Source organism: Wolffia australiana, chromosome 16, assembly GCF_029677425.1.
Source record: "Wolffia australiana isolate 7733 chromosome 16, ASM2967742v1".
In the NCBI taxonomy this organism is placed as follows: Eukaryota; Viridiplantae; Streptophyta; class Magnoliopsida; order Alismatales; family Araceae; genus Wolffia; species Wolffia australiana.
In genome coordinates, this window is record NC_135850.1 from 3,369,835 (window position 1) to 3,386,779 (window position 16,945).

The 16,945-nt window shown below is 39.0% G+C and overlaps 1 protein-coding gene across 1 annotated transcript; it reads left to right on the plus strand.

Moving 5' to 3' along the window:
• The first annotated feature begins 6,788 nt into the window (after positions 1-6,788).
• Positions 6,789-14,517, plus strand: LOC144713813 (Zn-dependent exopeptidases superfamily protein). Its single transcript, XM_078588506.1, has 16 exons — positions 6,789-6,945; positions 7,820-7,933; positions 8,093-8,210; positions 10,058-10,134; positions 10,235-10,311; positions 10,381-10,458; positions 11,036-11,107; positions 11,193-11,266; positions 11,922-12,054; positions 12,135-12,206; positions 12,599-12,718; positions 12,896-12,967; positions 13,160-13,300; positions 13,377-13,461; positions 13,566-13,986; positions 14,059-14,517. The coding sequence occupies exons 1-16, from the start codon at positions 6,876-6,878 to the stop codon at positions 14,321-14,323; spliced, it is 1,989 nt and encodes a 662-aa protein (XP_078444632.1). The 5' UTR covers positions 6,789-6,875; the 3' UTR covers positions 14,324-14,517.
• Positions 14,518-16,945: the final 2,428 nt, after the last annotated feature.

A 16,945-nucleotide genomic window follows, 5' to 3' on the forward strand; every position in this document is an offset into this window, starting at 1 on the left:
CGTGGTTGGACTCCAGGTGGGCGTGGCTGGCAGACGGGCGGGCACCCTGCTCGGGGCACCAGAGACGACTCAACTGGTGGGGCGCTTGGGCTCGAGCACGGTCGGCTGACCGGGAAGGCCCCGTTCAGGCATCGGTCAGGTTGGTGGCGCTCAGGGTGGGTGCCGCACCTGGCCGGAAGCAGGCACCGGGTCCTGGCGAGCGGCGAGCGGAGGAAGTCATCTCAACGGCAGCAGACAGTGGATTCTGGCGGTCTCTCTCCTTAGAGAGAGACGGACGTTGGGCGGCGGCACGTTCCAGCGTAGCAAGTTCAGTCTTCAGACCAACGACGGACAGCGGCGGCAGCTTCCTGTTCTCCCTCAAGGATCCCTCCCTCCTCTTGGAGAGTTCCTCCTCTCCTAACAATCTGCAAACAACTCAAAACAACTTTTTCGTATCCTCTAGGGCATCTCTCCTCCTTTTATAGGGGGAGAGACGAAACCCTAGGGGTCAGCCCGTAATTAGGGAAAACCCCTAATCGAGCCGTAAAACGCTGTTCGAAGTGCAACGGAAGGGCCAAAACACAGAGGCCCTCCCCAAACAAAACACAACGAGAAAGTTCAGGAAAACGCGAGGAAAATAAATTGGGGAAGCATCCTCGTCAACGCCGTGTATTTGAACTCCGGGTCCTTCTCGTCAGCTCGGGCGTCACGACGTGGTTGCTGACGTGTCGCCGGAGTTTGACCTTGTGCTTCGGCTTGCGGATGGTCCCCCATCAACAGTTGTATAAGTGGTCCTTAAATTTAAAATACAAAAGACTTCTTGTGGATGGACAATGGTGTATTGAAAGTGCACATAGTTTTAGTTTTAAGTGGCTAAGGAATAACTTAAGAGGGGTTGAATTAGGTTCTCTATATATATTATTTTTTATTTTTTAATTGACCTTGGATTTTTCTACGTAAGAAATGACGTTGAAGAAATAGGAGACACAATTATTATCTTTAGATAGCTTAGGCTGATCCTTAATGCTGTTGGGGGGTATTTTTCCCAGAATGATGATGTGCCCTAACCTAGTTTGTGTGAATGCCCCCCAAGAAAGACATTTGGAAATAGGGCTGAACAAGGATAGCAAAAAAAGAAAAAGGTCAATGAAGCATTGTCGTCCTCAACTTCAAAAATCTTCCATGGAATGATGTCCCTTGACCTACTTCAACTTGCCCCCTAAAGCCTTCTTATTATAGCCACCAAAGCCTTAATCTGACTAACCACAAAGATCTAGCAAAACAATATATTTTTGAACAATATCTACTCTTCAACAACACTATGTATGTCAACTCCTTAAGTAGTATTCAAGACAATGCCTAATTTCATGTATTTTAACAACAATATTTTTAGTTTAGAAAATTTTAATTCAAAAATGTAATTATGGCTTCCCTGTAGAAAAAGCTCCCTGTTTGTGATTGTTCTTGCCTCAAGTCCTCTTCCCCCCCACATTTCTCTTAGGATGAAATTCCTTGATTTGTGATTTAACTTTGGTAATTAAAAGTAAAATATCTTATTAATTCCTGCAACAAATGAGATGATTTTACCTGGAACAGTTTTGCAATAAAAATTTTCACAAATTTTATCTCAAAGAAAGTGTTCAAAATTGAATAAGATAAATCTCTAGAGAACTTAGAATTCCACCTCCTTAGTTCACTGCTTGATTCCTATGCATCCTACTTCAAACTCCTGTAACTCTTTCAAAACTCAACCCAAAGATGCAATTCTAAGTTCTTTGGATTTTCATAGCTTTTAGAAACTATTCATAAGTGAAAAAAATCTCAAAATCAATATAAAAATTATGCTAAAGATGTCAAACTTATCACAAGGTCGAGGATGTGAAAATTTTGGAGACGAGCCTTATTTCTTCAAATCTTGAAATACTTTGTGCCAATATTCATGATTCAAAGTTTTATGGACTTGGATTGATGTTAGCAACAAATTTTTATTTAAATTATACTCAAAAACTTCCTGAAAATTGCTTTAGGGATTGAAATATCTCTCTAGTTTTAGGACTGTAATTTTTGAAGGGCAATGAGAATTAGGGCTCAAAACTGTATATATGAACGTCAAAATCGGAAAATTTAAAATGGTAATTTTTTAACAATCCAATAGTCATATGTATTGATTATGATTAAATAATCTAAGACAGTAACCATTTTAATTTCAAATGTTTATATTTAGTATTTTTCCATAAGTTCAAAATACCTGTAAAGTGTTCAGAACTAGCCCATATGACGAGGACTTGAGCTTTAAAATAATCTGAAAGTTTTCGACTACCACATCATTTTAATCAAGATATCACCATTGGATATTAATATCTTCTGTAATTAATTTTCATTGAATCATTAATAAATTCAGCATTTAATACTCAAAGGTAGTAAATAGGAATTTGAAGAAGTTATGAAACCAATCAGATGAAATAAATTCAGAAAAATACTTCAACAGTGTTAGAAAATATGTTTATCTTCAGGTCAAAAAATTCCTAAATACACGATTTGACCGGTTCACCATATATTCAAACTAAGTGGCCTTTTAATATTACTAGTCTGCTATTTTATCTTCACTTACAATCAATCAACTAGTTGACTGAGGATCTATTGTGCTTTGATCACAATCCTCCTTGAGGCATGAATTACTTTGATTTTTCATCAAAACACACATTAAAGTGTTTTTGCTAAAATACCCTTGAAGCTTAATCTTCACATAAAAATTCTTTAAGGGTTTCAAAACTTCTTAAATAATATTCAACAAAAGATCCACAAAGATTATTACATTGTCAAAATGGGATCACTCGTCCAAGATATAAGAAGAGACTGACTCAAGGAATGTGACATAGTCAAGTCCTGTCCTAGGGTAATCGTAGTATTCTCTAATGATTTGACCATATCTTAGTACTGACTTGAATTATCAATTAGAGTTAAAAAATTAAAACATACACCACATCATTTTAGAGGGTTTGGATGAATAATCATACCCAAAATTTCCTGAAATTGTTACCATAGTCTTTTGCAACTTCTATAGTATGAGGTATAGATTATCACCTCGTGGGTTAGAAACTCAACCTATCAATTGGGTTAAATTAATATGTTATATATAGTTTAATAATTCAGGAAAGCGAATAAAAAATTATTAGATTTCTAGAGTTATTAGCTAGAGTGGTATATGAGACTAGAAGGTCATATCCAAAAGCTTTATGGGCATCAGAAGATAGACTTAAAAGTATAAGGGGTTTATGAGAAATTCCCGTCAATTATGAATAAAGAAAGTCCAAAATGAATTTTATGCGTTCAAGAAGTCTTTATGACCCCACTCACCTTCCTCTCTTCTAGAGCATCCTCCACTCATTTTTGTGTGAGTGGTATGGTGAGTTGATCTTTCCAGATATCTACTAGAGCTTTTTAAGAAGGAAAATGAGGTTGACCAAGATACTGAGAACTGTGATGACATGTTGAGAGGTCAGAAATTTGAAAGGTTAGTAAAAATTTAATCGATGGATCATTTGATTGCGGATTTGGCTCTAAACCAGGTAATAAATCATATAATGATTTTTTTGCATCGATTTCAATTCAAGTAATTTCAGGTTCTCATGAATGAAAATAAAACCTAACCAGTTGTTGAGGTGTTGGAGCACCTAAGTCCGTTTAGGACGACCAAACATCCCCCCAACTCTTATCCTAGAGATGATGATGATGATCCAAGATCCAGTCGTTGCTGCCATCTTGATCATGAGTAAATATTTAAACAAATAATTTATAGAGGATGATGATGATGCCATAGAAGAGGCAACTCAAGGAGTTAAGGCTGTATTATCCCATAGTGACACCAAGAAGAGAAGATAGAGGATAGAGATGATGCAATATTTCTAAAATGATTTTAGGCTTATCAGATACACCCCTACTTAGAGCTCTTGATGATATCTTTTGAGACTCTTTTAGTTAGTGGTATCAGGTTGATAAAAATACAACTCATAGATGATGTCATGGATCTTGTTGAGGTGATCATTAAATATATAAATTTCTTTAATTGCACGCCAATAGAGACTCAAAAGTTTGATAGTCTAGGAGATTGGATGGCTTGTTGGCATATAATGTCTCCATAGTCATCCAAGTCTCATTTGTAAGATGGATGCAAGTGACTCTGCAATAGTTGGGTAAATGCTCTGTAGCATGTCAGAGTGATGAAGTCTAGCATAGCCTTATCGGCATTGTAAGGGAAATACATTGATGACATCACTGTCAAACAGGGCATATGACTACGAGTGTTGAGAAAACTCTTAAATTTACATGATCATGGACAATAGTTCAAGCCAATGAAAATGCAAGTCATGATGAGTTGTGAGAGTATTTGAGCAGCGTAGTAACAGCTAGATGCCGTTAGCCTATGATTTAGAGCTTGAAAATAATTTTTCAATGCAGAAAAATAGGTAATCATGCACATTTTACAACCCACATAAATTTGGGACCCACCTCCCTCTTAAACATGGCACCAAAGTGGTGGACGCATGGGCCATTAAGGGATGCCGGTAATTTAGTTTGATCCCTACTACTGACTAAACTGTGTACTATTGATGCAATCAGAAATTAGTCTTTCCATTCTTGGTGGAAACTAGTCTTTCCAATGGAACAACCAACATCCCATGAATCATGCAAAAAAATTAGCACTTGATGATGCATGAGGAGCCATTCTTGGTATCAATTATTTGATTTCAATGATCTTTACATAAGGTTTTGATCATATTTTATAGAATTACCTCATTATCATGACTCTTGATCAGTAATTCAAAAATAATAAACCAAATTGTATTTAACCACATGTCCAATACATCATCAGTGATATGTTTAATGCCCTTGATGGAGTATTTTAGTATATATTAAATATAAAACTCACAAAAATGAGTTATTGCTTTTAATTACACATTTTTTGATATCAGGATATCTGATGCAGATATCGGATATCTATTACTGTCGTCCACAATTGCCTACATAATGAAGATACCCAAACAGATATTCAATATCTGCAATGGTATTCATATTGATATCTAACATCTGCATCTGGATCCATCCCAACTTTTCATGATATCAATTATTAGTTGGTCTGATATCAGGCATTAGGGAAGATTCTTGTAATCCTAGATTCCTCTAACATATGGAATGTAGATGGATAATGCTATCAGGCATTGTTAATGACATTAAAGGTACCCGGGATAATGTTATCCGATTTGGTTACTGGAAAACAACACTAAATAATACCATTGCCATTCTAACTATCCAATTTCAATAGAGGTATCAAAATACGTATCACAATCAGGATTGCGATAACAGATGTTTGCATGAGACATTGACACCTGCCTCCCAATGTTGGTGTATCCATAACCTTCCTAATAATGTTCCTAGATAACTGTTATCTGTTATCTATTCCTGTTTTCAGACTAATTGGAGGCCAATCCTTGAGTCTCCATGCTCCAAAAGCCGTGCCTTGAGCTTCGTAAAATAAGTAAGAACCCCCCGTCTTCTGCTCCTAAATGCTCCTAAAGTCACGTCTATTCTTCCGGATCGTGTGGGGTGTGGACGATGGACGGGACGGGACAAAGATTGTCCTGTCCGACATCTGGAATCAGTACAGGACGTGGACCTCCGGACGGGACGGTTTTTTTGTCCTAGTGAATGAAAACCGTCCCGCCCGGAGATCTTGGGATGAATTTCCATCCCAAATTTCGTCCAACCTCACAGACGGGATGATTTTTTTGTCCTGGCACGAAAAAACTGTCCCATCCGCATCCCTGCACTATAGCCATTCCTTTATTTATTAGTGGGCAAGGCCAACTGATAGGATCCCAGCCAGGATCGTATCGAGAACAAGGATGACCCTGGCGGAGTGGACGACGTCGAGGAACTAGAGAGGCAGAGAGTGGCGGAGTGGACGTCTCTGGAGGAACGAGACTCGACGGAGTGGACGTCGTTGAGAGAGAAGGAGACTACTGGAAGGAAAATATGGCTAACAACTCATGTCCTGCCCTCCAACGAGGAGGGCTACATATTTAAAGGGAAACGCCAAGGGAATGCAGAAAGACGATAAAGCCCCTGTTGGGCTTAGTGGATCGTAACACCTACCCACTTAGTAGAAAAAAAGTTGGGTCATAGGGGGAAGTGCAGTAATCGAGTGAGACTGCCCAGAGTTAAAAAATGGGGTGGGAGAGATTTATGGTGTTTGTTCTGGGCCGGCCCATTGGGCCTACCCGGGGTCACTGGTGAATATAGTTCTGGATCATCCCGGACGTGGATGCAGGACGGGACGGGACAAATTTCGTCCCGTCCTACGTCCGAATTTTTGTCACGGATGAAGGACGGGACGGTCTTTCATCCACCGACAAAAAAACCGTCCCGTCCAATAATCTCAGGACGATTTTCTGTCCAGTCTAGTCCTCCCGGGACGAAAAAAATGTATTATATATATTTAATATATTATAATAAATTATAATAATTTATAATATATTATAAATTGTGCTAGCGAGGCCACGTGGCAACATCTCAACCGTCGGATGTGAATCTGGCGGTTTTCCATCCAGATTCGTCTGTCCATCGTCTGGAGACCTCCGGACCGACGATTATTTCGTCCCACAGGACGAAAACCGTCCCGTCCGGTGGTCCCTAGGACGAATTTTCGTCCCGGAATTCGTCTTTGCCCCCGGACGGGACGATTTTGTCGTGCGGGGACGAAAAAACCGTCCCGTCTGCGTCCCGGATCTATACTGGTGAATGATAAGAAAGTCTATTTATTTTGTTCCCTGGAGTTTGATTCTTTAGAGAGAGGTTTCTTGATCGACCGGCGCTGCCGTCCTCCGCCATCTTCCGGCATGTTGCACCGGCGACCCATCTGCGTGTTCTTCGTGGCATGTGTACTCATCGTCAGCGGCTTTCCCTCAGGTGATCTCTAAGCTCAATCTACTGATGGTTACTAATTTTTCGTCTCTTTTTTTGGGTTGATAGATTCCAAAGCTGACATTCTTGATAATCTCTCTTCTGGCTCTTTTTTGGGTCTATGTTTGAAAATGGTTTGAAAACCAATAAATTTTCGGCGCGCCCGTTTCTCAATTTTCGATTATTTACTAATTCCTAGCGTTTTCAAATGGTTTTTGATTCGTTATCCGGGGTAAGGATCATCTGAAAGCGTGTATAAGCCTGTGTTATGCTTCTCTAGTATCAAATTTCTGATGGAATGAACTGTTTAGTCTTGCGTTTATAGGAAAAAAAATCTCCGAAATGTATGAAATAGTGTCTGCTTTACGCTTCTGCGTATGAATTTTTCTTAGTTCTGCTGGAGCAGTAGAGATCGACCGATTCGCCTATTCTCTGCTTCTTCGTCGCTGGCTTCCCAGATAACTTTGCTCACGGGTGGTCTCATGAAACTCTGATAGAGTGAGAAGTGCATAATTACATGAGGGGGGGAAGACTGAGTGGATGTACTTATCATGACTGTAGTGCATATATGCCTTTCTGGGGTAGAATTCAGGGGAAAGATCTTTGAAGAGTGGGGTCCCGCCTTCGAGAATATGATCATCATTATTGTTTTCTGAATATGATCTCCTAGAGTAGGATGCCAGGAAAAGGGTCTTAATCATGAATTACCTCCATGTAACGACTATAACAGGGTGGATCTTGCCAACAGAGTATTGCTGACATGTTGGAATCAATTTGCATCCTCTAGGTTACGTAATTTGTAACAATCAGAATTCCCTGTAACTTCTTTGTTTCACCATTTTAATAACATATTACGACTAATATCCATCATTATTTTCAGGAGAGTCAAAAAGTTTTGAATCAGTTCCAGATCTTGAGAAGGCCATGTATCTCAACATAGATGGGTACCCGTGCGTACGGCTTTTGAACACATCGGGCGAAATTGGATGTTCTAGTACGTATTAATGTCCACTTAAGGATTGGTGAAGATTGGATAAATCCATTTCGCTGTCATCTTTCAGTAGACATACATCTATTTGTTTCATTCATTATCTGACATATAATCTGTCCTCCACCGGGATTTTGAGTTCGTCAATTCATTTATTATCACCAGACCCTGGACGTTCAAAAATTAGCGCTCCAATTATAAGATGGAAAGGTCAAGATCGCCCAGTTTCCCAACCTTCCACCTTTTTGGTGGCGGAGGATGACATGCAAAGTTTCTTTCTGAGGTATGGCTACTGTCTTGCTTTTTAATTCAGATTTATTGCACTTATTATCTGTAAATCCAATACGATCCAGATCATATATAGGGTTATTTTGTCTTTTCAACCGCTAGGTATTTTATTAATTTCACTTTTAGGTTTTCTTTTCCCCAAAATTATATCTTTGTTAAAAATAAAATTCATTAAGTTTCATCGCTCTTTTTCCAATGTTCTTACATATCTAACACTACTATAAAAAGCTCTTTGATGTAGATTGTTCAAGTCTCGAATCCGTTATACTTTATGGCAAGCTATAAGTAGTTATACTGATATCTAGGGATGGTCCTTTGGTGCGACCGGTGCAATTTTAGGCCGATGTGCGGTCCGGTTTGAATTTTCGGACCGCACATCGGACAGTATAATATAAATTGCACCGCACATCGGCCAAGGTCCTGTGTGGTGCGATTGTGCAGTTTTGGTCTGGTTTTTTCTGTCGTTCCTCGTTCTCTTGTCTCTCTCTCGTTCCTCTCTCTCCCTCGCGGTCTTTTCTCTCGTTTCTTGCTCTCCTCTCTCTTGCTCTTGTTCCTCTCTCTCCCTCTTTCTCTCGCGCGCTCTTCTCTCTCTGTCGTTCCTCTTCCTCTCTCTGTCGTTCCTCTTCCTCTCTCTGTCGTTCCTCTCACACTCTTCTCTCTCTCTCAGTACTCACTCTATCGCTCTTCTCTCTCTCTTTCTCGTTCCTCTCTCTATCTCTCTTCTCTTTCTCTCTGGCGCTCTTCTCTCACTCTCCCGTTCCTCTTTCTCTCTCTCGCACTCTTCTCTTTCTCGTTACTCACTCCATCGTTCTTCTCTTTCTATCGCACTCAGCCTCTCCGGGCCTCTGGCGTTCTTCTCTCACTCTCTTGTTCCTCTCTCTCCCTCTTTCTCTGATTCTCTCTTGAGCTCTTCTCTCTCTCGTTGCTCTCTGTTTCTATCGTTTGAGACAGTCGGACCACGCTCTTCTCTCTCGCGCTCTTCTCTCTCTGGGTCGTTTCTCTCTCTCTCTCTCTTATCCCTTTCTCGCGCTCAACTCTCTCATCCTCTTTCTCGCTCTCTCTCATTTTTGTCTCTCTCCTTCTATCTCTCTGTCTATCTTCTCTCTCTTCCTCACTATTCACTCTCCCGCTCATTCTTCCCTCCCTCTCTTGAGTACGCAGCTACGGCAGTATCCTGGAAGGGCTCTGCTGTTTGATCCATCTACCGGTCAAAGTTAATCTAATGGTCTTTTTCTCGCACACGGATGTCATGGGCTCTAGAAATAAACAGTTTGAAAAAAGAATGTAGAGTATCCATCGATTCTCTCTCCAGTTTTTGTGCGATTGAAAAAATCGCATGCCGGCCGAAAAAATCGGACAGGACCGCACGACCTTCCCTACTGATATCAGGCTCAATAAACTCCGTATGTCAATGATAGAGACCTAGATGTAGGTCTCTATCAAGGAAGAAAATCCTACAAGAGAAGTAGGCACGATAAATTGAGATGGAGATGAATAACACAGTTGATACTTTTGGAGAATAGCCCCAGATTGGCCATTGTACACTTCCAAGCGAGCATCTCCCCCCCATCTCAGACCATGCATAAGGAACATCTCCTGTACCGCTTGGCTCTTTACACCATCTCTCCTGCTTCCTTCTTATTTCCTCCTTGCCGAATCAGCACAGACGATAGCATCTTTTTCCCTACTTATTTGGGGCCGACGAATTGTACAAGTTTTTATAGAGTACTAACCTAAGGACAGAAGACAGAAATGCCCATAGGAGTGGTTGCGAATCATATCTGTCAGCCATGAAAAATACTCCTCTGATAAGGATTGCCAATCGACAATGGTTTTATGCAGGGTTTCAGGAGTTAAAATTTTTGCTGCAAAAGTTGCTGGAGTTTTGATCGAATCTAATGATGTCCATTTCTCATCAGGTTTGATACAATCCAACACTATCATTTTGTATCCCGATCCTTTGCTGATTACTAGCGATGCATAAATGTTGTTCTTTGCATTTTTTCTCTGGATTCACAGCATTGTCCCCAGATAGAAAGTTTCCCCAGTCGGAATTCGCCCCCTACAAAGATCAGAGTCATGAGTGGAATCCTTTGGTAAGGACGGACGATAATTGTGTTTCTTCAATGAAGTAAAGTGACGCCATAACTTCCTATTGTAATCAGGGATCCGGTATAATGTGGAATCGCTATGACTTCCCTGTTTTTCTGCTGTCAAAGAATAGCACGCTGAGTTTGCAAGAGGTATTTTTGCGTGATGTAATTTTATGTCTACCTTGTCTTGGAAATTAGTTTCGTCATTAAACTCTTTTAATTTGCTACGTAAATTTTTTTCTAGAATTGTGCAGATCTCAGACAGATTTCACTGAAGTCAATAGGGGGGGTTCAATATCTGAAATTAATAAGGTTGAAGTTAATGATACCCACGTGTAATCCATTAGAAGAGGGAATAGATATGAGATCTTTTGTTGCGACAATATTATATTCCCGTGAAAGTTTTGAGCTCATTTAGACCTTGTCTAAAAAGCTCATTTCTTGAGAGAATCTTACGATGCTTTTATTGCCAGTATCCAAATCCATTTGGATAATTCAGTAAGGAACCTTTTGTATACAAATTGAATATTTTTTATACGTTATTATGGTTCATAAAGTGTCCGACTTTGTGTGATTTTTCTAAATTTATATATTACGTATTTGCTTCCTTGTCCTCTTTTGTCTGTTCTTTTCAAGAATTTGGATCATAATCATTGTTCCTCCATTTCCCTTTCTCAAGAATATGCATCATGTGTTTGATTTCTTTGTCATTAATCTTCTCGTGCAGACTCTTAGTAAGAATGATGAGAGATATAACGGCGGAACAGTAGACTTTGCCGAGTTTGATATGGTGATGCAGGTTAGGGGTTTCCCATAGTCTTTGGATCAGTATTTTGATGTTCATCCTGAATAGCCTCTTCTAATGCCAAATGTTTGTGTTGCAGACCACAAAAGTGGGCACCCACAATTCTGAATCTTGTCTCAAGGAAAACTCTTGCCTTCCCCTAGGCGGATATAGGTAGAATGTCCTTTCTTCCTGCCTCTTGCGATGATATTTTTCTAGCATGGGTATAAGCAGTAATATTTTTCATTTTTAATGTGCATTTAAATCTTTTTACTGGTTTACATCTTTCCTTTAGACCTAAAAACTGCTGATGACTGATGTTCTGATTCAAGGGTATTGTCTTTCATTTTTATCATGTCCGAAAGGCAGTGTCTGGGTTTGACAAACATTTTTCTAGCATGGGTATAAGCATAAACATTTATTCTCACAATCTGGCGGTCATATTTTTCTAGCACAGTTATAAGCGAATACATTTTTTAATCTTTAATGGTTATTTTTTTTTGGCTTTTAATGTTTAATCTAGACCTAAAAATCTGCTGATAACAGAAGTTCTGAGTCAACAGTAACATCTCTTCCATTTTTATAATGTCCGGAGGGCAGTGTCTGGGTTTGACAAACATTTTTCTAGCATGGGTATAAGCGAAAACATTTATTCTCACAATCTGGCGGTCATATTTTTCTAGCACAGTTATAACCGAATACATTTTTTAATCTTTAATAGTTATTTTTTTTGGCTTTTAATGTTTAATCTAGACCTAAAAATCTGCTGATGACAGAAGTTCTGAGTCAACAGTAACATCTCTTCCATTTTATAATGTCCGAAGGGCAGTGTCTGGTCTTCACTGCCCCCAGTGAATGCGACATCTGGGAAGCCTCTTAAACCCATTATTCTTGTGATGGCTTCTCTGGACTCATCGTCATTTTTCCGAGACAAAAGTGTTGGAGCCGATTTTCCATTGTCGGTATGCTTCTTTGGAATGCCAATGTATACCACATTCGTCCATTATAAAAAAATTTCGTATATTTTTGTTATGATATTTAGGGAATGATTTCTTTGCTGGCGGCTGTTGATGCTCTTTCAAATGTTCATGACTTAAGTCAGGTTAAGAAACAGGTAATGGGTCGTCATCTCTCATGATCTCTCTCAGTATTTTTTTTGTCATCTCAAACCTTCATGTGGTGGACCGAACATTGAACATCCTATTTACAGTTTTCTTATGTACATTGTGATACAATCCTCCAATCTTCTCAGAGGTATTCCTGCCATTTATCTTTGGAACAGTTTCCTTAAAATACATGTTACTCTCCTCTTGAAGATATCTGATCAGAGCCTGTAATCCTTGTTATCTTGCACACACATATTTTCCCTAGAGAAGCACAGTTCTTTATGCTACCACAGAACCTTACCAATCCTTTATTCACTTCTCTGGCGTCAGTAATCAATAGACTATAAAGATTAATAAATAACTAAATTTTAATACAGTTTCACCTTTTGTCTTCCGGAAGGTTGTATTTGTCTTTTTCACTGGAGAAGCATGGGGTTACCTTGGCAGTCGGCGTTTCCTTGTTGAACTTGATCTTGGCACGGATGCCACTAAAGGCCTAAACACTTCTCTGATCGACCAGGTGACCATTATGTTATTAACTTGTTCATTCAGCCTAATATTGTGGGATGTTTCTCTTCTTTACCTGTATCACAGGGCAAGATATTCATACATATTTTTTATCTATCCAAAACATTACTTCGTGTTCAAAGTCTCCCATTTGTGCAGATTATCTTATGAAACTTTTTACTTTGTTTAGATTCTGGAGATCGGATCTGTTGGTAAAGCAACAAGGCAGGGAGTCACGACTCTATTTGCGCATGCAGCAGGGGTGAGAAGAACCAAAATCGATTAGAAATAATGTTTTTCTTTTTTAAAAAAGGTTTTGCATTTTTTCAGATTAGTTGCATCTTAGCAGAAGTTAGATCCCGGTTTTTTTGTGTTTTATCTTTTTTAATACAGGTTGCATCATTACAAATTATGTGATGACTAAACAAGGTCAATGACCGTCCTCTTTTCACAGGACAGCTCTAGGTCAAACGAGATATTGATGGCACTGCAGCAGGCAAGCAAGTCACTTGGGTCAGAGAAAGTCAAGGTCAATGCCTCAAGTGCATCCAACCCCGGCCTGCCGCCATCTTCCTTAATGTCATTTCTCAACAAGGTCACCTTCTCTAAGCAGTATTATATTCGTCCCATAATTTTTTCCTATATTTCTGTTGACCATCTGAACCTTGCAGAACGCATCAACAGCTGGAGTCGTACTCGAAGACTTTGACTCTGCCTTTACCAACAAGTTCTACCACAGCCACTTGGACAGCACTTGTGGGTTATTTATGTATTCTTCTTCTGTATTTTTATTTGTTTATGTTCTTAGCACATGCATCTGGGTCAAACCCGCGCATCAATTCTGACTTATTTGCATTTAGTCAACATTGACTTGTCGTCGGTGGAGGCCGCCGCCAACTTGGTTGCACGTGCGACTTATCTCCTTGCAAATGGCGCTGCAGAGTCAGCCAACACAATCAGAGTGAACTCATCTTTGATTGAGGAGCTGGCAGCCTGCCTACTCTCGTGTGACCCGGGCCTTGCATGCCCTCTGGTGAGGCGCTTCATCTCCTCTGCTGCCATCTGCCCCAGCCACTACGTGGGCGTTTTCATCAATGACCCGTCAGGAAGTCCACCCACAGCCAATGTGGACGACACTTCCCGGTTCGTCTGGAACTTTCTCGCTGCCAAAACTGGTGCTGCAGGGTCAACTTGCCGAGAAGGGAAGTGCCTCGGAGACGGCCAAGTTTGTGTTGGCTTAGAAGCCGATGGCATAGGCAGGTGTCACACATCCTCCACCAGGTCAGCCCTCTCTCTCTCTTATATCTCTTTGGTCAATGCAGGAGTCAAACAGATGGGTCAATGAATGTGCAGGTACGTGCCAGCGTACTCGCCGCGGCTGCAGTATGTGGGTGGGTCATGGCGGCTGGGTGGGGTCCACGAGTCAGACCCAGCAGGGGGTGTTGACCCGGTGTGGACAGAGAGCTTCTGGAATAGTATCAGTGTACGGATTTACCGGGCCCAGAGCCCGGGCTTCAACAGACTGGTCCTCAACAGTGGCATGCTGTTGACTTTTCTCTCCTACGGCGCCATCGTCTGCGCCAGGGCCTTCCTCATGAAGGCCCTAAAACGCGACTGATATCTTCCTCTGGTCCCAGGTAGATTGTTTTTCACTAATGTTGATGACATTCTTTTTTAAAATTTTCGATAACATTCTTAAAAAATGTGTCATAGCTTCTAGATTTTTATTTCCTGAGTAATACTTTGTGATATTGTAATATAATAGGCGTTTTTTTCAAAAGAATGTCTTTTTTCATTATATATTGGCAACAACCATGCTGTCTTACCAGTATTTGACTTAAATCAAGGAATCACCCAAGATCTTCAAAGTCCACAATTAGGGTGTGGCAATCAGATCAATTGGGGGAATATTTGATCACGAATTCCCTGATTGAACATCTCAATTGATCACTGATCATTGATTGCGCTTTGATCGCCCCTCTTTGATCATTGTGTTGTTCTGATTAACAAAGTGATTGAGGATTCATGATCCGATCAAGGGGATGATTGTAATCAGCTATCGCCGATTCAATCACCCCATTGATCAGATTGATCAGCCACCCTGCCCCCCAACCCCCTTCTTGCCGTCACCCTCAGTCGTCTCCCCCACTGCACCATCCCCCCTTTCTCGCTGATGGTCAATGCCAAACTACGATCTTATTGGCCGATGAGGTTGTGTTTTTGCAGTTTGATGAGGTTGGCACTGCCAACTCTATCAAATTCTCAATCAATCTAAAATTGATAGATGTAATCATGATGGTCTATTTTTTTTATTGATCAATGATCGTGATCAATGGGCAGATCACGATCAATCACAACTTGATGCCATATTTCTAATTCCTGTAGCTAGTCTTGTGTTCTTAACTGTGTGAGATGATTCATCTTGGGCTAGTTTATTCTTGGTTTCTTTTAGATTTTAAAGTTACTAATTTAATTAACCACACACTCTATATTTTCTTTACCTCAGGTTAGTGGTAACAATTTCTACCTTATAGTTTAACAATATATATGTCTCTTCGGCGTGTGAAAAGTATTCAATAATCTCATTTGGCAATAGAATGATCTTGTGTTAGATGTGTGAATTTTATCATTGTCTGGATTCACATCAAGTATTAATATTCATTGCAACTATCTATACGGACAGTCCATATTGACTCAGCATGAGCACCCAATAATAACAGTTTTCGTAGACTATCTTCCATTTTCCATTGAAATTTCCACCTTTGTTCAACTAAAATTAAAAATTATGTTATCATGATATTAGATTCTACTGGCCTGATATACCTCATCATTAGTCAAGGACAGTGTTTAAGTTAGTTTTTTTACAAAAAAACAATAATCTTCCCCTAAATTTTGTTTACTTCCAGCTTAAAACTGATAAATTTTGTTCATAAAAATCTTTAATATTTTCATTCATGTTTATCTAAACTATTTAAAATAATGTCAAAATTCAACATCAATGTCCCACTTTGCTGATGTTCTGTACTACCATTATGTTTGAACCATTATTGTAGCTCCCACACATTAACTATAACTAGAGATATTTTATATTCCAAACCCTACATACCTGACATGGTAACTATCTACTTCAGGTGTTCACTCCATAACTGAGATACACTTCCTGAAATTACATGCATGAAGAAGTTAATGCTTTTAGGATGAGGAAGAAAAGGACCATAATTTTACAAGTTGACATTATTCAAATAGTTAAATAATGCAGTTTATAGATTTATTGTATTTTTATTATGAATATTCATGATTATATTATTTCGATATTTAAATAAAAGGTTTTCCAAACTTTCACCTTGGTGTGGGCATTTCTTGGTTAATGTGTTTATTTTTTCTTTGCTTCCTCTAGAGATTCATCAGACCTTGATCAAATTCTCCAAAAGCTCTTCTAGGTGCATTCATTTTTTCAAAAGAGGAAGAAAAGGACCATAATTTTACAAGTTGACATTATTCAAATAGTTAAATAATGCAGTTTATAGATTTATTGTATTTTATTATGAATATTCATGATTATATTATTATTTATTATTTGGATATTTAAATAAAAGGTTTTCCAAACTTTCACTTGTGTGGACATTTCTTGGTTAATGCATTTACTTATTTTTGCTTCATATTGAGATTCATTAGACCTTGATAAAATTCTCTTAAAGCTCTTCTAGGTGTATTCACCTTTAAAGGCTGTAATTTCCCTTTGAACCAAAAATTGCAGGAAATATTTGAAATTTCTAGAGTTTTTCTGAACACTGTATTCAAATAAATTTTATTTCACAACATCATTCTTAACATTATAGAAATAAATGTTTGACTAATAAGAGTAACATCTTCCAAACGTTTGTATGGTTCTTCTTGAGATAGACCAGGATATTGAATCATTTTATAATCAATTTTAAAATATGATCCCTCATTAATTTCTGAATTAATTTTAGTTTGATATTCAAACTCTAAAGGAGAAGAATATTTATTTAATATTTGCCTTTACTTTTTCATTCCATCATTTTCATTTATCACATAATTTTCGGCATGGTTATTTTTTTAATATTTCAATTTTATTATATAATTGATTTTCATCTGATGTTGTTTTAGTGGTCTTTACCATTCATGATGAAATATAACCAATAAACTTTTAAGAAAGATAAAGAGTACCAGTACGGGTACATACGAGTGGTAGTCGTCGTTGGAGTTTCGCATAACT

Excerpts from the sequence above, each read along its gene's own strand:
- LOC144713813 (XM_078588506.1), top strand. The coding sequence starts at position 6,876 with ATGTTGCACCGGCGACCCATCTGCGTGTTCTTCGTGGCATGTGTACTC. Across the intron at positions 10,135-10,234 it reads TGATGTCCATTTCTCATCAG|CATTGTCCCCAGATAGAAAG; the intron begins GTTTGATACAAT and ends CTGGATTCACAG. Across the intron at positions 13,462-13,565 it reads CAGCCACTTGGACAGCACTT|TCAACATTGACTTGTCGTCG; the intron begins GTGGGTTATTTA and ends ATTTGCATTTAG.